The sequence below is a fragment of the Triticum aestivum genome, chromosome 5D (assembly GCF_018294505.1).
Source record: "Triticum aestivum cultivar Chinese Spring chromosome 5D, IWGSC CS RefSeq v2.1, whole genome shotgun sequence".
Classification (NCBI taxonomy): Eukaryota; Viridiplantae; Streptophyta; class Magnoliopsida; order Poales; family Poaceae; genus Triticum; species Triticum aestivum.
Genome location: NC_057808.1, coordinates 119,718,973 through 119,738,476, shown reverse-complemented (window position 1 = coordinate 119,738,476; position 19,504 = coordinate 119,718,973). Strand labels below are relative to the sequence as shown.

General features: G+C 42.1%; 3 protein-coding genes and 1 long non-coding RNA gene across 12 annotated transcripts; 2 read left to right on the top strand and 2 right to left on the bottom strand.

Moving 5' to 3' along the window:
• Nucleotides 1-1,009: 1,009 nt before the first annotated feature.
• LOC123119810 (uncharacterized) lies at nucleotides 1,010-6,191 on the bottom strand. Of its 9 annotated transcripts, XR_006458913.1 has the most exons (9): nucleotides 6,034-6,191; nucleotides 5,753-5,928; nucleotides 5,572-5,626; nucleotides 4,483-4,556; nucleotides 3,575-3,787; nucleotides 2,468-3,385; nucleotides 2,277-2,353; nucleotides 2,033-2,174; nucleotides 1,010-1,816 (listed from the first exon to the last, which is right to left on the bottom strand). It is a non-coding gene; the product is annotated as an uncharacterized lncRNA (long non-coding RNA). The 9 variants fall into 9 exon arrangements; XR_006458916.1 differs by having other exon boundaries at nucleotides 2,468-2,663; nucleotides 3,229-3,385; nucleotides 3,575-5,626; XR_006458918.1 differs by having other exon boundaries at nucleotides 4,483-5,626.
• Nucleotides 6,192-6,855: 664 nt separating this feature from the next.
• Nucleotides 6,856-11,584, top strand: LOC123119807 (acyl-CoA-binding domain-containing protein 6). The gene is made up of 15 exons (XM_044539738.1): nucleotides 6,856-7,190; nucleotides 7,402-7,581; nucleotides 7,687-7,764; nucleotides 7,978-8,079; nucleotides 8,189-8,255; nucleotides 8,337-8,398; nucleotides 8,520-8,659; nucleotides 8,939-9,065; nucleotides 9,137-9,251; nucleotides 9,426-9,514; nucleotides 10,030-10,113; nucleotides 10,188-10,334; nucleotides 10,403-10,555; nucleotides 10,992-11,051; nucleotides 11,194-11,584. Exons 1-15 carry the CDS (start codon nucleotides 7,185-7,187, stop codon nucleotides 11,362-11,364), a joined length of 1,581 nt encoding a protein of 526 aa, XP_044395673.1. The 5' UTR covers nucleotides 6,856-7,184; the 3' UTR covers nucleotides 11,365-11,584.
• A 423-nt stretch (nucleotides 11,585-12,007) lies between these two features.
• LOC123119808 (tryptophan--tRNA ligase, cytoplasmic) lies at nucleotides 12,008-16,501 on the bottom strand. The gene is made up of 11 exons (XM_044539739.1): nucleotides 16,131-16,501; nucleotides 15,913-16,032; nucleotides 15,234-15,419; nucleotides 15,067-15,118; nucleotides 14,805-14,957; nucleotides 14,406-14,498; nucleotides 13,755-13,835; nucleotides 13,096-13,167; nucleotides 12,669-12,737; nucleotides 12,473-12,583; nucleotides 12,008-12,334 (listed from the first exon to the last, which is right to left on the bottom strand). The coding sequence occupies exons 1-11, from the start codon at nucleotides 16,346-16,348 to the stop codon at nucleotides 12,284-12,286; spliced, it is 1,206 nt and encodes a 401-aa protein (XP_044395674.1). The 5' UTR covers nucleotides 16,349-16,501; the 3' UTR covers nucleotides 12,008-12,283.
• Nucleotides 16,502-16,598: 97 nt separating this feature from the next.
• Nucleotides 16,599-17,879, top strand: LOC123119809 (riboflavin synthase). Its single transcript, XM_044539740.1, has one exon. It carries the CDS (start codon nucleotides 16,702-16,704, stop codon nucleotides 17,569-17,571), a length of 870 nt encoding a protein of 289 aa, XP_044395675.1. The 5' UTR covers nucleotides 16,599-16,701; the 3' UTR covers nucleotides 17,572-17,879.
• The last annotated feature ends 1,625 nt before the right edge of the window (nucleotides 17,880-19,504 follow it).

Genomic DNA, 19,504 nt, shown 5'->3' with positions numbered 1-19,504 from the left:
CCACATGTTCCACGATGATCTCATCGGATGAACCACGATATCGGGGATTCAAACAATCCCATACACCATTCCCTTTGTCTACCGGTATGATACTTGCCCGAGATTCGATCGTCGGTATCCCTATACCTTGTTCAATCTCATTACCGGCAAGTCTCTTTACTCGTCTGTAACACATCATCCCGTGATCAACTCCTTGGTCACATTGAGCTCATTATGATGATGTCCTACCGAGTGGGCCCAAAGATACCTCTCCGTCACACGGAATGACAAATCCCAGTCTCGATTCGTGCCAACCCAACAGACACTTTCGGAGATACCGTAGTGCACCTTTATAGCCACCCAGTTACGTTGTGATGTTTGGCACACCCAAAGCATTCCTACAGTATTTGGGAGTTGCACAATCTCATGGTCTAAGGAAAAGATACTTGACATTAGAAAAGCTTTAGCAGACGAACTACACGATCTTGTGCTATGCTTAGGATTAGGTCTTGTCCGTCACATCATTCTCCTAATGATGTGATCCCGTTATCAACGACATCCAATGTCTATGGTCAGGAAACCGTAACCATCTATTGATCAACGAGCTAGTCAACTAGAGGCTCACTAGGACATGTTGAGGTCTATGTATTCACACATGTATTACGATTTCCGGATAACACAATTATAGCATGAACAATAGACAATTATCATGAACAAGGAAATATAATAATAACCACTTTATTATTGCCTCTAGGGCATATTTCCAACATCGATGGGGTACCAACGACTTACATAGGAAAGGTAAGAATCGATGCATTAGGAAAGTTATGATTTTTGAAGTAATTTCCATGAAAATGGGGTTTTATTATTTGTAATGTGATGTCAGTACCTGCTCATTTGTGACGTGCCTGGTTAGGAAAGTTTGCAAATGTTTAGAAAGTTTTTATTGGGAGGGTGAAAAAATCGACGTGAGATATGATGATAGAAGGTGAGATAAAACTAAATCAGACAAAAATAAAACGGACGAAAATAAACCTGGACGCAATCCTACCAACTACTCCATTAGGAGTAGAGATTACAAATAATGAAGCATGCACTTAGTGCAATGTCAATGTTTGTGTTTTTCGACAATAATAACATTTCTCTAACCATAAAAAAGTAATGGAAAACAAATACTACCCCCGTTCAAAACTACAAGGCAAGACAAATGTTGCATCTGGTACACGATTAGAAAAGAAAACCACAACTATCGAATCTAATATAAAAATCAATCCATTATGTTCCTACAAGCCGAGAATTAACATGGAAGAAGAATAGTCCTTCTCAAAATGTAACACTGATTAAAGATTGCATGTGTTCGTACTACTATGATCAATGCCTGCGCACTAAGCACTGTAACATAAATGCATAGTATCATCAACTAACAAGCTTCAAGCTGTTTGGTACTGCAGACCTGTCTGATGCAACGATCCGTTTATCAAATAAAATTTAGGTAAAAGATTAGTGTAAAAGGCAGAGCTATCACGCTGCACTCGCCATCCTCGACAGGTCGCCAAATTTGACCACAGAATTAAAGGGTGAGAGCAATCTAGCGATAATTGATAGCTGATATGAACTGATATCTTTTGCATTTACCACCAAGACACATAAAATTTCCAAACTAAATGCATAGGACATATCAAAAATTGAAACGAAAGTAAATTGTCAGCTCTTTAGCTGAAATAATTCACACAATAGCAGAACAAATAACCTGAAATCATGACCCCATTCCAATATGCAATGCGCTTCATCAATAGCGAATACGCAGATTTTGGATGCCTTCAAGTTACTCCATAACCTGGAGAGAAGATTGAAAATACTAAATCAACAGACCGAACGCTATATTACTAAATTCTACAAGGGACGAAGGAAGACGTATAGGAGTAGTAATTTGCAGTTCCATATATGTGTGCCCTCCAGTTCGAGCCATATAATGGAAAATTATAGTTTCATAAGTAATGCAAATAAAAGTCCATAATGACCTTCATTTGCGTTTATATCACATGTTTTTCACCTTCAAAGAAATGGGTCAACGTTCTTAGGAATCATGTACAGAACATCATACATGCATTTTTCAGCCTCACTGCTACCAGAGATTTTCATTTGGTGCTGCCAAGATAATCAGATTTCCCACCATGTTGTTTTAAACTCATGACCTGTTTTAAGTAAATGAAACCCACAATAAAAAGCTTTCCTGTCAAAGAAATTTTCACAATGAAAAAAGCACTAAAATGTTATGATGTATCTAGCGATAATACCTGGTCTTTGGATCAATGACAGAAAAGAGCTGACAACAACAGTAGTCTTCTTTTCAAGAAATGGAGAGATTTGATAGCTGACATGAAAAGAACTATCGTGAGAGTTTCCAATATACAAGAGGAAGTAATAACATTAAAATTTTAAACAGGAGCATATTTCTTTTACGTCTAAGGTGCTGCAGATGTTTTACCGTCTTGGTGTGGAAGCCTAGCAATTTGCCGAACACATTGCCGATGAGTCCCAACATGTACACGATGCTGAAGCGGGACGAGCTTGGACTCATCAACAATGACAATAAAGCAGCAAAAGGGAATGGTCTCATTCATGGCTCATCCCATGGCTTTTAGATAATGATCTTATCATGCCCATTTTCCTGGAAAATGGATCTGAAAAAAAATATAGTTAGAACAGTACAATTCATATTTTAGCTTGAATTCACCTAGTAAGCTTGCACGTGCAACGCACGTCTTAAACGTTCTCCTTGCTAAATGAGATTCACACGAACACACAAAAAAATGTTCCCAAAAAGGTAAATGGAGACATTATGTTGTTGTCTTGCTCATATTTTGTATTCTCGAAGGTGACACATAACTGTGGTCATGTTGTTGCATACAGACAATAATATGTGTTATTTCCTCCATTAGGTGCTTGGATTGGTTGTTAAAGAAGCTTGAAACCTATCATGATTGAAAAGCTGCCTCCCACTAAAATATCAATGTCACTAAACCAAACGTAAAATCGCAAGACCAAAAGATTTTGCGTACATAATGTTGTTGCAACTGCTACTGCCGATAAACTAAAAGCGTCACATAATATGACGCCTGCTCACACATTAGTGTGGACCTTTGCATTGAATTTCTTATTGTTTAAGAATAAATATCACAACTCATAAAATAATTCAATATACACACAAAACCATAAATGCTCAAAAAATGAATAAATGTCATCTACTTTGAAGAAGAATAAATTCCATCTTGAACTACTGATTCTTCTTTTGATTGGAGCCCACTTTTTGATAGGGATTGAAGACCTTAGTTGCCATCTGTTTCTTCAACATCCTAGATCACAGATCCCTAGCCTCTCGCACACCAGATTTTGCAATAAAAACCTATTTATCAAAGAAATGTTAACAGCAAATCAAGCATGTTTGTATTCCAAAAAGCACGGCCACCCTTCTTACAGTAGCTTAGTTCTTATAAGCAATACCGGTACTGGTAAGCATATCTGGTAAGCACTTCGAGCAATGTTCAATAAGCAAAATAAAATAAAAAGGGAAGTCCTTCTTGAAAATATTCACCTTACTGACAAATGCCATCCTCTGTTTTAAAAAAATCATGGCGACGAAGTTGACTCAATGGAGAATGTTGTTTGAATGAGATCTCTGTTCTTTTGGAGGACTTCCCCAAAACTTGTAGATATCTTAATAATTTTTTTCTTCTATTCAGATACAATGCAGGTTGTTGGACCTAGAGTGCTCATAGCATGTCCAACATTACAGTTAGGTTTGTCTCTGCATACAAAATAGAGCAGGTGCACAAACTGATTGTAATAGGGTCTAATTCCAGACAATACTTCCAGAAGCTGATAAGAATATAAAGAGATGATGACATCGTAGGTCCAAAAATACCCTTTATCTCAAATATGGTACATCAATTTGAACAAAACCATGACACTTATTTTGGATCAGAGGGAGTAGTATAAATGCAATGACATATAGTGACTTAATACAACCAGGAGTGGTCTACCCTATAACATATAAGTGTTACCCGTGGCAAGTAAAGGAAATTCTGAATTAATAAATTCTGTAGTGTAAAATCATTGGAAGTCGTCAATTATAGATGTTACACGAACCAGAGGTATGTGCATGTGAAGAGCTTATGGAAGGTAGAAAATTGTTGAATACTCTACCTAGTATTTGGCCAAGACCATTTTTATGATTTAAAAAGGTGTTGTACAAGGAATGCCCAAATGAGACATTTTTAAGAGAAAGACATGTGTCCTCTTTAACTTGAACAGCTGGAGGCAAGAAATGGCTCAGCTCACTCAAGTTTTTTGTACCACTTGGATTTTCCCTGGTTGTTCGAGCTATATTATATTTAATGGGATATAGACCTATCCAGTCCATCCAATCAAGGAAAAACTCATGACTTCTAAAAGTTGGATGGCCATCTCCCATCCAATTTCATCAGAGCAACCAAAAGTTACCTAAAGATATGGTAGTCATCCAATGAACTTGCCTTAAAAGTGAGGGTTCGCCGGTAAATCTTCTGTTGGTTTTCCTGAAAGGGCATGTGACATTTTTTCCCGTGAAGACTATCAATCATTGCATCAACTGGCATATGAAATACTGGATTATAAGGTTAGAAGAAATAAACTTGGTCGGTGGCATTGTTAATAAAGCATTGAAGCAGTCTATTTTTATTTCTGTAGAAAGGCCCAAACGCACAACTACTGTTAAAAACTAGTGTAAATTAAAGTATTACTGCTTCTAGTAAAGTAGTACTGCTTCTAGTTTGAGACTTAGAAAATCTAAGCCAACTCACCATTAGCAATTAAATGCAAATCTAATCCAACTCGACAATAGCAATTACATCCAAAGTATATCCAGGATTGACACATTGCAAATGCATGAATGATTGATTTTAGAAAAGAAAAGACTCATAATTTAACAAAATTTGGTACTATCTAGAAACATGGTATTGATAATTTATAGCATAAGTTCTAGGCAGCGCATATCATTTACATAAAAGATAAACCGACCATGATAGGCTCCTAATGTAACACTTCACCATTATTAATGTTGGTGCAGGTTGAAAAAGAGGCCAGTTTTTCTCCTCAGTCACATTACCGGAACCATATTCTTCTGACTTTATAAGTTGATTAAGTTCTAGGAATTTAAATCTTCTTGCACTTTACAGGACTACACATGTCATAGTTCTCAAGATGCTGAATTATAAATTCCACATGAACAACAACGACTTAGATCCTAATAAGCAATTATTTTGTGTGTACAGAACAATTTTAATAGTTCATGTGAAACGCGATACTAAAATATGAACAAGATTAAACAATTTGATGCTTGATGTCCTATATTTTTCAAAGCAAAACCAAGCCCCAACAAAACCAGATTAGGTACAACAATTCTAGTAACACATGAACTCACTCGTATTACAAATCCCCAAAATCTGGGTGTGTACTTATCCATAAAGTACCTAACAAATATGATTGCACATGTAGTGGAATCAGGTGTCCCAAAAAACAATAAGCAAACGCTACAAATGGTTGCACGTGTACCGGAATCAGGTGTTCCAAAGAATCAGTTGTATGCTCCTATGCTCCACGCCTCCACCTGCACTTTCATCAGAACACATAGATTGAAAGAACGAAATCACTTTCATAAGCACGCTACCCAAGGGTTGAAACAACATAGCAGCATACAACTTCTGCCTTAAGAGAAAATCTGTCGAACACATACCGTGCAAGAACTCATGTGTTCAGAGGCACTTAGTGGAGAGGAGGAGGCCTGATTGGATGCAACTCTCCAGTCCAGGCAGTAAGGAGATTCGGGATTTGCTCATCCCACCTCCAGGCATTCGCGAGGGAAGCTATCACCAACATCCAATTCGAGCTTTGGTCCATGGCCATGGCATCCTGCAGCGCAGAGAGAGCAGAGAGAGATTGGTGAGGAGAGGGAGTGAGGAGGGAGGAGAGGAGAGGGAGAGAGAAGGGAGGAGGAGGGCGCTGGGTGCGGCTGACCGGCAGAGGAGGCCGGCGGCGGCTGAGCGCGGGTGGCGACCGGAGGCGGGGTGGACTCGGGGCGCAGGAGGATAAGGGAGGATCGGCGGCGCAAGCTTGCTGCGAATCTGTTTTCCTTATTCCGAAAATAAGGGAGTTGCGGGCGGGGCCGCCGGGATCGGGGACGCGGAGCGGTACCAGACCATGCGTCTGCCAGGCAAAACATTTAATCTTAGACGTTGATTTAAATCACAGACCATTGATCATAATATAGACGATAAGATATGTTTAAATTGATTTGATCGAAGGATCCTGATTATCCCGTGTACAGTTTGTTGTGTGGCTTTAGAGGAGGATCCTGATTTGATCGGAAATATATTTTCATGCCCTGTTGCACGTACAAGGTGATCGGAAATTATAATGCAAGTATTTAATCCGTAATTGGTAAATATTATGGATATAAAAATCAAATGAGAAACCAATTCGGTTTTTGATGGAAAGGTGATCTCACGTAAGAAGGTAAGCAAATCATGATGTGATTTTGGAATCCTTAATTACCCAAGAATTAAATGAGCACCTATCAAAGAAAGCGCAAGAATTATTACCTGATAGTATAAACCGATGAAGTGGGGAGTGGGGACGAAAAAAATCTTAGAAAAGAAAACAACGAAGGTGGGACGAAAAAACCATGATAGGTGGGACGAAAATTGACCGGCGAAGATTATCAACTGCTCCATTAAAAATAGAGACTAGAGAAAAACGAAAATTGTTGGCAAGAAATTCTGAGCTTCACCGCACGCATTTGAAGTGACCCACCGGACGTGGAGGAAGCTTCCGTCGCAATCAAACGGTCCCTACGGCCCCGATCTCGATCGAGCATCGATCTGCACCGATCACGAGGCACGCCGCTCCCCCCTCGTCATCTCCCATTGCGCAGGTCGCCGGAGGGGCAAAGCAGCGGCCAGCGGTCCTCTCCCCACTCTCCGAGCAACCTCTCCCCCCACCAGATCTCGAGGCTTCTGCCGACGTAAGAGTGTTGTCCAGATCTCGAACCTTCTAGAAGCCTCCACGGGCCGCGGCCCTCCCCGCCTCCTCCAGATCCCGAGGCTTGGGTGGGAGGACGCGAGCGGGGGATCCACGGGACCTTCGACTTCGAGTACCTGCTGCCAGCGATGCCGGTGAGTTGCTCGCAGTCGTAGTACTAGCACATGGGCTGAGTGAGTGGCTGTGGCTTCGCTCGGCTGCGTGCTAGCTCGTGATCCCAACTTTTGGCCGCGTGGCGTCTCTCTCCTGCTTAGTGATGCTGCTGAGTGGAGAAAAACATCGTCGTGAATTGGTCATGACTGATTTGTAATGACTTAGCCATGTTTTTCCTTCTCATCTTGTTAGAGCATACAAGAACCACTGCATTTCAAACCTGAAGAGCCTAAAGTAGTCGTGGCGGAGAACGAGAAGATGGTTGATGTTCAGGACAAGGAGGTCACCATGGAAGGCCTCTGCTCTGTGGCCGCTTACGATCAATGGACGCCACTCTCAGTCCCAGGACAGCGTCCGAAACCTCGATACAAGGTCTTTATTTGTATTTATTTAATTTAATTAGTATACCCTCTGATCTTGTGCTGGGCAATTTTCACTTGATGGTTCTGACATACTGGCTCGAATTATCTTCTGCAGCATGGAGCTGCCGTAGTTCAGGAAAAGATGTATGTCTTTGGTGGAAACCACAATGGCCGTTACCTTGGTGACATTCAGGTACACTAGTCATTATGATTCTCTGTGGAAGGGGCTGCTTGTGCCTTCAGCTATGTTACCTGTATTTTTTGTCATTGAATTTCTATGGAGGAATTGCTACTCCTTTACTTGAGCCCTAGATTTCCATAGATAGTTGCCTCGGGGGTTAACCCCTGGTCCTATATTTCTGACGATGGCACGCAGCTTAACAATGGAATGCTTCTTTCATTGAAGGTTCTGGATTTCAAAAGTTTGTCATGGTCAAAGCTAGAAGCTAAAATTCAATCAGAATCAGCTGAACCAGTTTTTGTTGCTCCATGTGCTGGTCATTCATTGGTAATCATCAAGTACTGTTTTGTAGTTATCAGTGATAAGAAACTGGTATACATTCCAATGGTTGTAATTATAACGTTATCAGATTGTGTCTGTCTTCGAATCCCTGTAGATTCCATCCGGAAACAAGATTCTGTCACTTGCAGGACACACCAGGGAGCATACAGAGAGTCTCAGTGGTTAGCCTAATACATCGCTCATTTTTCTCTTCTTATCTTGTCATGCCAGAACTCAATATTTTTTACTCAATGTTGTACCAGTAAAGGAGTTTGATCCGCAAACCTGCACTTGGTCAATTTTGCGTACTTATGGGAAGCCACCGGTATGTATATTTAATCTGTATTTACGCTGTTCAATTGGGTCGCAAGTTTCCACCCCTTTTCCCTGAAGGCTGCCTCTTTTTGGTCAATATGTATCTTATGGTACTTTTCCTTTTTGTTTAGAGCTCACGTGGTGGTCAATCAGTGACTTGTGTTGGGGACACTTTAGTTGTGTTTGGAGGTGAAGGTGGTGGGAGGTCTCTTCTGAATGACCTGCACGTTCTTGATCTCGAAACCATGACTTGGGATGAATTTGAGAGCACGTAAGTTCTGTGGATTTGGTTTGATCGATGTAAACAAAATGGAGCGGATTTGTTAAAATTGCACAAATGAAGTTAAAAAGTTCTTAGATGGGTATTCTTACATATATATATGTGTGGAGAAATAAAATTCAAAGTTATGTGAAAATGCTATAGCACGTGTCACTTGCAGTTGGCAATTATTATATTTTATTTAGAACATTAAATAAAACTTGCAGTAAACGCATTAACCGGCTCTGCTTTGAGGTGCAGGATTGATATCTGACAATTATTTTGTTACAGAGGCACTCCTCCTTCTCCAAGGTCAGAGCATGCTGCTGCATGCTATGCAGACCGGTATCTCTTGATATTTGGTGGGGGATCTCATTCTACATGTTTCAGTGATCTATATCTCCTTGACCTGCAAACAGTGAGACTTCTGTCTAGAGCTGGTATTGTACATTTGCAATTCCAAACCAGTCACCTGACCGTTAATTGCAGATGGAATGGTCAAGACCAGAGCAGCACGGTATAATTCCAGAACCAAGAGCAGGGCATGCAGGCGTAACAGTTGGGGATAACTGGGTTATCACTGGTGGTGGTAATAGTAAGAAAGGTAAGGTTGAAATATTATGATTTTTTTTACATTACTGCGTCCATTCGTTTCTGCTATTTGGTAACCTAATGAATGTAGCTCCCATCCATCTATAATCGGTTATTCCACTTTGTTCCATTTCTAAAAAGCAGCTCACAAAACTGCTATCACTCACATGTGCCTAATGCACTGCAGGTGTTCCAGAAACGCTTGTGCTTAACATGTCTACTTTGGTATGGTCGGTTGTTACTAGTTTTGAAGGCCGTGCGCCCCCTACAAGTGAGGTTAGCCATTTTTATTCTTATTTTCAATTTGTAAAGCAATGTGAACTTTTATTTTGCATAACATCGTATATGTTCCGCATAGTTACTTGCAAACTCTCTGAACAGTTTGGATAAATGGAGAAAGGGTCTTTTGGTTCGAGAAGTTCAAATTGAATATTCCAACTAGATTCATGAAAACAATGTTATATGAGTCTAAGCCTTTAAGGAACTCGTAATAGCAAGGTTTACGAGTCGATGAGTCGTTCCGAGGTTGAGACTCATAGACTAAGCGTGACTAATCGACACGAGTCGACACTGAAGTTGCGACTCATAGACTAATCGACACTGAAGTCTAGTCGGCCCTGAAGTTGAGACTCATAGACTAGTCTTGACTAGTCCTTGGACTCATAATCCATGCGTAATAGTGAAGTTAACATGGTCGTACTGCTAACTGTATTTATAATATTAGTTAATTGTGATTCTATGGTGTTATGCACCCAAGCTGTCGCTGATCTCCGTAATCTCCTTCACCGCAGGGATCGAGTTTAGTACTTCACACAATTAATGGAGAAGACTTTCTGTTGTCATTTGGAGGATACAGTGGACGTTACAGCAACGAGGCATGTTCCACTGTCATCAGTTTAATTTTTCTTATCTATATCTTTATATTTAGATGAGTATTCTTTGTCTTTAGGTTTATGCTCTGAAGACAAGTCTCAGACCAAGTGTGTCGCCTTCACGAATAGATGAACTCGAGACAAATGGCATGACCCCATTATCTGCAGAAGTAAATTCTAGCAGGGGACCAATATTCGAAATTGAAGAACTTCGAGATGACAAGGTAATATCTTAAGCTTGTGGCTGCTCGTTGGAACCACGGTTAACGCTTTTTCTCTCTGTCATTTTCAGAATAACAAGGGAGGAGATATCAAAACCTTGGTGCAAGCAGTAAAGCATGAGAAGAGCCAGGTAGAAAAAAAACTTGAACAGGAAAAGCTGCAGAGCTTCCACCTGAAGAAGGAACTAGCTGATGTAGAGAACAAAAATGCGGAGCTTACTAAGGTAAGCTATACCACACTCACGTAATTGTTTCAGGAAATTCCATAATTTTGCCTAGGGCGTACTTGTGTGCTGAAGTTATCTGTAATATTATCTCCATATAGAATTAGTCAGTTCTTTTTTATGATTTCTATTCAAATATGTAAGGCCCTGAGCTTCAGAAAATCAAACTCAAATCACTGTATCTCAAAGGAATTATAGGTTGTCAGCGTAGTAGCATTATCTTTCATATATTTATGCTTGAATTGGAGTCTCAAAGGTGAAGCCTCAGTTTATCAAACCTCACAGTGCAAAACATTTACACACAGAGAGAGAAGTATACCAAGGTGGAAATGAAATAGCGTCAGTTTGTGTGTTAGGACTATGCTCTCTTACTTTGCAAGAAGAAACTTTCCCTAAGCTCAATGTGATCAAGTTTTATGTGCTGTCTGCTGTGCAGGAACTCCAGTCAGTCCGCGATCAACTCTCCGACGAAGCAGCGAGGGCTTCCAAACTCGAGGTACGTAAAGGTTCTTCGGGAAAGGGTCAGAAACCATGCTCTAGGTTTTGATGAGTTTGTCGAATACGAAAATAGAGAACTCCTTCACATTCTTGGGATAGGAGTGATGATGATACAAGTTTTCCCTTTGCCGAATTGGCAGGATGAAGTTTCAGAGATTCAACAACGGCTGCAGAAGATGGAAACCCTTGAAAAGGAGTTCGAATTGCTTCGGAGTGAAAGGGATGGCGGGTCTGACAAATCAGGTTCAGGCAGCAACAAGAGGCCCGGCAGCGTGGGCTTCCGGAGGTGGTATGGAGATGACGAGCGCTGAAGCGGGGACTCTTCTCTAGGGTCGCATTCTTTCATTTTTGGTCGGTTTCTGATCATATATATTTTTCGGTTAATCCAGTACTGAGGCTTATATGAAAAGCTTGAAAATCATTTTGTAAAGGAAAAGACTGAAAGTATATTTTTTTACGAAGATCAAATGCCAGAACCTCAGAAACTTGAAAGTATTACATTCTGTGGAGTATATTTTTTTCTGAGTAATATTTCCCGGCGTTGTTTGTGTGTGTTTGAACATGGCATCACAAAAACATATTGGTAACTTAGGATATTACCCTGCTGAAGCAGGTATTCTTCTATAGGGTCGCGTTCTTTCATTTTTGGTCGTTTCTGATATATATTTTTTGGTTATAATCCTGTACTGAGGCTTGTGTGAAAAAAGCTTAGAATTCTTTTTGCAAAGGAAAAGAATGATAGCAAATCACAATCCAGCAAAAATCAAACTTCAGATATTTGAAAGTATTACATTCTGTCGAGTATATTTTTTCTGAGTTATATTTCCCAGCGTTGTTCTGATTGTGTTTGAACATGGCATCACAAAAAAAAATTGGTAACTTCAGGTATTACCCTGCAGATTTTTCAAATTCGTATTTTGGTAGTACTAACATAACCATAATACAGAAGGAAGCTTGTAGAGACAGTGCTATGATCATTTGAGGAGGCTGTGTTTCAGCCAGAAAACATGTGTATGTTCCCTAATTCCAATAAATAGAAATCTTTGCAGTGATCGAGTAAGCTTGAAAACAAACATATCACATGCTGATTTTGCAAAAACAGTGGCCGCCATACAGGATTGAGGGGCCAGGTTCACATTAATAGTTACAACTAAATCCTGAAACTTCATATGTTGCTCCTGGAATTCAATAAAATCCACACAGAAAGGGTATGAACTTCCCACCCAATGCTCAGCCAAACATGTTGGGAAGAGGCCTCACAGCCATGAAGGCGTCGACCATCTGTGTAAACAGGACATCGTTAAATTGGCAGAAGACATATGTGTGAATCTATTTTTTATCAGTGTTTGCACAGTGCAGCTACGCGCCTCCTGTTATGTACAAGACCAAATGAATGTGATAACATATGATATTGCATACCTCCTCGGTAACTCGAGCTCTAGCTCTTTTGTGCCTTTCAACCATCTCAGAAAGAACCGTAACCAGAAGCTGCTTCACTTCACCCGTCAGCATCCTTCCTTCCTTGTACGCCTGACATTGAGTTTCACAACATTAGCACGGCCCAGTTGGAAACTAAGTAGCTATAAAGTGTAGTTCTAATATCTTGCAATATTACCTTCTTTATGCGCTCAAGCTCATCATCATCTTCAAGGAAGAAGTTCAGGTACTTAATTGAGACATCAACCTGAATACAACAATTAAAATTTACCAATTGGTTTTGTCTTGTGCAAGGAGCACATCACATTAGAGAAATATTGCAGGATGCAATGCTCCACAATTTACAATTAAATACAATGTTGTCAGCTTCAATAAATGACGAAACTACAAACAAAGGGCATGTTGCTAAATTCATATTTTATGAAACTGGTAATTTTACTTGATATACTGAAATTATTACTTATTCTAATTTAAGTTTTGCCTTTTAAGTAAAAAAATGCATGATAGAATGATGCATAGGACATGTAATCAAGCCGCCAAAAAAGCTTGTTTACCTGTGCCAATTTATTGTTAGTATGTGTCAAAACAACAGGAAAACGGTGTACCTCAAGGTTAGCTCCAAGTTTTCTGTGAAGTTCTACAGAGTCCTGGCCACCTGAGAATGCATATTTATTCACCTGGAAAATGATGGGGAAGTAAATAGAAGTACAAAACAAAGACCTACAGGCTACAAATTCCATGCTCAGCTCAATCTAGCAACCACTTCAGAGCATCTACAAACGGACCACTCATATCCTCCCCAAGCGTCCTGGCAGACAGCCTGGTCACTGCCCGGACAGGAGAGAGAAGGAAAAAAAGCCACCCAACCGGACCGCCCACTTTGTCCTCATATGCTCGGGCGCAAATCCCCATATCCAAGCCATATACAGGGATGTCCGGTCGTGTCAGGGCAGGGCGCCATGTAGGATTTCGCCACCGCGGACCACCTTTTCTCTTTCTTTATTCTTTCTTTCTTTTCTCTCTCTTCCTCTCCACCAATCATATGCATGTGACCGGACATATAGGAGGAAAATGAGGGGCATGGTTGTGTGCATGGACAAATAGGGACTAAAAGCGGACATGCCCGGGCGCGTTCGCGGATGTTTGAGGAGCCAGACTTGTGCATCATGGTTGTAGATGCTCTCACACAAACAAGGATCAACTGAAATCATGTAACTGTTCGGAAATAATTTTTCTGATACAACAAACGATGTTAAGTACATACCTTTGTCTTTATATCTTTAGTACTATCGGTCACATATATAGCAGAATTTGGATCACTAGCTGACATTTTCGTGTTCTCCCCCTGTAAGATATATAAGTAGCCCCAAAGCAATGATATTAAAGTTAGTGCCATCCATAACAGGACGTAGCAAATAAATGCAAAACAAATGGCACACGGGCTCCATAAACGATGTTATAGTCTTGTTAAGTTCAAAACAGCTAGATGGAGAAATAGCAAGTTCAGGAATTGACTGGAAGCAGTCAAACTGGAACTGTGTTTCTCATAATCAGACTGGTATTGCGACTTCACTAGACAAAAAAAAATTCTTCTTATGTTTGCACTTGTTAACGCAAATCTAAATATGGCACATTCGTAATTCTACAAATTATGGTACTTAGGAACAAGCTTTTGACAAAAAATTATGCTATTATTACCAATAATTGAAATATTTGATATTTCACATGTAACCATGTAAGCAACCATTTCACTGTAAATCCTAATTGTCGGGCATTAAATGACTGACTTTAGATAATAAACGTCCTGGGCATCAGGTCTACCTTGTCCATATATGTACTTTTTTTTTTGCCATGTTGAACTTCTATGCAGTGAAGCATAAAGTTTTAAACCATGTTCCTCAGAAAACAAATTTACCTGAAGAGCAGGGAAAAATCTTGACTCAATCAGTGCTGGCTTCTGGTAACCAATTCTTGGAGCAACATCACGGGTCATCCTGAAATAAGGATCCTGGAAGAATGAAAAATGAATTGAATGAGGAACTGAAGATATGAAACAAACCGTGAACATCTACCAACAGTTCAGTATTTTTAACGAAATTACTCAGAGATGGCCTCTTAAAAATTCTCATACGGATAAGCATATCTATAGTGAAGGATACTATTAGTTCAATTCTGGAAAGCACGAAAACTTGCAGAATGTTACTTCTAAAATTAGTTGCTAGCAGATATATGATAATTTCTAGTTATGCCAGCAAGTAAATATTATGTAACAAATTATGTTTACAGGACAATTGTACCAAAAATATGTTTTTACCTGGTCTATTGCGCAAGGTATCAGGCACCGTAGTTGGTCATTGCCAGAAAAGTGTTTGGGAAATGAAGAAGGGAATGATGGAACTGCTTGCACAGGAGGAAAGCTAATCTTTCCAATGTGATCCTCTGGAGTGAATCCAAATATTCCCACAACCTGTCATTCAAGAGCCGACTATATTAGCCAACGTTAATGCTTGAACAGAAACTACTGAGCTCTCTCATGCCAAATAGACAAATAGTGTAATCAATGGAACAGCTCTCACTTTATTATATGTCACACATCTGGCCACTTTAACCATGTTTTCGTAAAAGGCACTGCAAGAAAGAGAAGAGGATTACTTTACTATTTTTATATAGAAACTAGTCTAGGATTTACGAGGTCATAAGGTAAAAGATCAATCAAGGCTAGAATTTAAAATATTAATCTTACCCGCCAACAAAATTAAAATCAGAGAATATAAAAGTCCTTTCAACATCAAATCCGCATGCTATAATGTCTTTTGCATTTTCACGCGCAAGCCTTTTACTTTCCTCTACAGTCAAATTTTTCCACAGGAACTTCTCATCATCAGTTAGCTGTATCACTAGAGGAACCTTGAAAGCATCCTGCAAATATCTGAAGAAAGATCATTATGGTCAACGAGCATTGCCAATGGTTACTTACACAATCAGAACTGAGATTACAATGCAAGATTTATCAAATAATACCTAGAGGGTATAGAGGATAAATAAGATTACGAAATGCAGCATATTTATGTGCTAGAGTTTATGTGAAGGATAGGAGGTAAATACTTAGCTTGCAAAACGATCTTATATTATGGGACGGAGGGAGTATTAAACATGCTAATTGGTGATGTTTAACTCCCGAATTTCAAGGGTAGTACTCATCTAAAGGTTTTCTGCAAGTCCACTGTTGGTATTTGATTCACCACATAAACTAGGAGTACAAACTGAGAAGATATCAATTTCACTAGTCTACCGAACTGGTGTTCTCAAACCAATGGAGGCACAATGGACTGTTCGTTCTAGCCAAGAATGCAAGCTACTCCCTTGCTGCTCAGCAGCGTTGCCCAGATAAACAACACGGTGAATCAACAAAGCCTTCTTACTTGGTGAACATGAAGGGGACGAGGTGTCCGAGATGCAACGCCTCTGACGAGGGCCCTCTCCCCGTGTAGAGGTAGAACTTGTCCCCCTTCTCGTAGATGTCCAGTATCTCGTTCAAATCCCTGCACACCCACACACAAAAAAGGTTCCGAGATTGTGTCAGCGATTGCACCTCCGCCGCCGCCTGAGAAGGCAAAAGCTAGGCTATTTTTTACAGCACCGGTGAGCGAAGAAGAGGCCGCGGCGGAGGAAGCGGTGCGGGGGGCGGCCGGTGAGGCGGGCGATGCGGTCGATGAGCGCGGCGTCGAGGCGCTGGCAGCCGAACTGGTCGACCAGCTTGTCGTAGTCGATGCCGCCCTTCCCCGCCGACACCTCCCACGGGTTCACCACCTGCTCCTCCTCCTCCTTCTTCTCAACCTCCGGCGCCACCGAGGCCATGGCTAGTTCCCCTTCTCCGCCCTGCTCGTCGCCGGAGATGGCAGGCGGCCGCAGCTGGAGGGGGAGGTGAAGCTACCAAGCACTTGTTACTAGCAAAATCTGGCCGCCGCTGGCGGCTAGGGTTGAGGGGAATCGACAAGGGGGTTTGGACGCGCGAGCGAATCGGTACGAGGGCCCGGCCGTCAGAGGGCCCTCCAACAGAAACGAGACGGCCATTCTTTCCGCAAACTTGCGTCGGTCACGTATGCCACGGAATACGTATCATCGTGTAGTTTGGCTAGCTGACGGCTGACGCGTCGCGAGAACTAACCCCATCCTAAATCCTCCCCAATCCAGGCGACAAGGATCTCGCCATGGCGCCGCCGCCCACCGCCGCCGCGGCCGTCCGTTGCCACCCGCACATCCTCCGCAGGGGCCTCCTGCCCGCTTCGTCGCCGCTGCTCCCCTTCGCCTCCCGGGTGGCCTCCTCCACGCCGCTCCGCGCCCAGCCCCTGCGCTTCTCGCTCTCCCCCGTCCCCAAGAGCATCTCCTCCTCCTCGACCTCCCACATCCCCGTGCGCTCCCTCTTCACCGGGATCGTCGAGGAGGTCGGCCGCGTGCGCCGCATCGGCCCGCCGCCCACGCCTCCTGGGGGCGGGGGAGACGCGGCTCCCGGTGTCGACCTCGAGGTCGAGACCAAGAACCTCCTCGCCGGGACGCAGCTGGGCGACAGCATCGCCGTCGACGGGACGTGCCTCACCGTGGCGGCCATCGACACCGCTGCCTCCACGCTCACCTTCGGCGTCGCGCCGGAGACCCTCCGGTGCACGTCACTCGGCGAGCGCGTCGCGGGCGACGACGTTAACCTCGAGCGCGCGCTCACGCCGGCGTCTCGCATGGGCGGGCACTTCGTCCAGGGCCACGTCGACGGCACCGGCGAGATCGCCGCGTTCCGGCCCGAGGGCGATTCTATCTGGGTCACCGTGCGTGCGCCGCCAGAGATCCTCAGCTTGCTCGTGCCTAAGGGGTTCGTCGCCGTGGACGGAACCAGCCTCACCGTCGTCAATGTGAACGAGGAGGCCGGGTGGTTCGACTTCATGCTTGTGCGCTACACGCAGGACAATGTTGTGCTGCCAAAGAAGAAGGTTGGGGATAAGGTGAACCTTGAGGCTGACATTCTTGGGAAGTATGTAGTGAAGCTACTTGCCGGGAGATTGGAGGCAACATCAAAGGCAAATTCTTGAGTTGTGCCTGTTGGACTGATGAACTACTATCAGTATTAGTGCAGTGTATTCTTGTCCATCAATAATAGTGCATTTTTTGCACTAATGAGTGAAGCTTTTTTTCGTACTAGGGGGGTGATATAGTTCATGCCATTGCCTGTTTCCATGTAAAAGTTATAGCGTTTCCGCATGGAGAAGCTTTTTTCGGGTGTGCATGATCTGTTAACCCCATTCAAATGAACAAGATTTGTTTAGTTGTTCATACCAGGAGTCCAGCTTTTCTGGGACAACAATGAATGCTAGTGCTCGTTTGAGTTTATATTTGATCATTGCCTGACCTATATTGTTTGAAGGCTAGTACCTGATTATACGGCATGCACAATCGGTTGCTATTTTGAATTTGTGATGAAGATGTGTGTTGCCTAAGAAGACTGCATTCTACCTTTGTGTAATTATCGCATGAATTTCTTCTGCCAGGATGATAATTTAATCCGTTACTCACAAAAAAAAACTATCAATATGGACTAGTGTATTATTTCTATATGGCTTAAAGTTTATCGTTTTGTATGCAAATACTGAACTGGATTATAATGTTGGTCTTTGTACACTTAACATGAAATATTGGTAATTCAATAACACTTCTTATTCTCTGAATTTTGCGAATGGAACCATGTGATGTTTGGATTAAGTTGCCTCACGAACCTTTTAGATGGAAACAGGGGCACTAACTAGTAACTCTGGGATGAATGGAACTATGGAATTTAATTTCAGTAACTCTGACCTTTGGCTTTCGTGTGTGGTGAAGCAGACAAAACATTTGCAATTTCCTTGAAGAGCACTGCTATGCACACGATGCATTCACGCACGACTCGCGCACAACAACTCACACACACCATTGGATTGCTTCGGTTTGTTTAATCTGCATGGCTTCTACTCGTGTTGTCCGCAAATCGTGCATAATCACATCGTGTGCACAACACTTCCGTCGTTCCTTGAATTGTGTGTTTGGTCCTAGAAGGTACTACCTCTGTAAACTTTTATAAGGTTATTTCACATGCTACTTGGTAATTTAGCGATTGTATAAGGTTATTTCAGATGCTACTTGGTAATTTAGGGATTGTAAGTAGTTGTACTATGACTATTAGTATTGGGTACATCATCACCCGAGGAAAACTATGTTTGCTTCTCCGTTCTCCGTCACCTGAGGAAAACTACTGTTATTAAACGCGACAATGCTAAATTGTAGTTAGTATATGTCGAGTATTCACGTGTATTGGCTACTCATAACGCGCAAGCCATGAGAATCAATGCAAATGTCATGTGCAGGAGCAACATCCCGCTGTGTTTTATGGAATGACAACTTCAAGTAAAGCAGCATAGCTCCCCGAATTTCTGTAAGAGCAAAACGATGCATTTCTGTATCTTCTCTCTTGCTTTTTTCAATCGACCAAGTCATTGAACTGCTTGTGTGGTGCAGGGGCAACCGAAGGCGGGCGGGCTTTTATGATGCCGGTGCCGACTCTGGAGCCTTGCAGAGAGATAAAAAGGGACTTCCCTAGAATTGTGCCAACGCCACATACATCTTCTTTTGTAACAATGAGACGGCATTTGAGCAGTGACAACGGTGCGCCTGATTCAACGTGGGCCGTTGGGGAACCTAAACAGCTGAAGAACCCTGTGCAATGCTTGTGTAGTTTGTTTATCTGCTTGTTCATGAGGGCCTTGCTCCAGTTTTTTTTTGCTGGACGAGTGCTAAACATGCTTGGGACTCAAAAGGGGTTTCCCTGATGATGATGATGTGTGCCTAGACTGGTACATTGATAAGCACTTTGGCATGTACATGATCCACTCTTGCTCGGACAAAATATAAATTTGTAGCGCAGGTGCATTTTCTTTCCTTGTAGTGATACAGATCAAGTACAACATAAGGCAAACAAGGTTGCTACTCAACAAA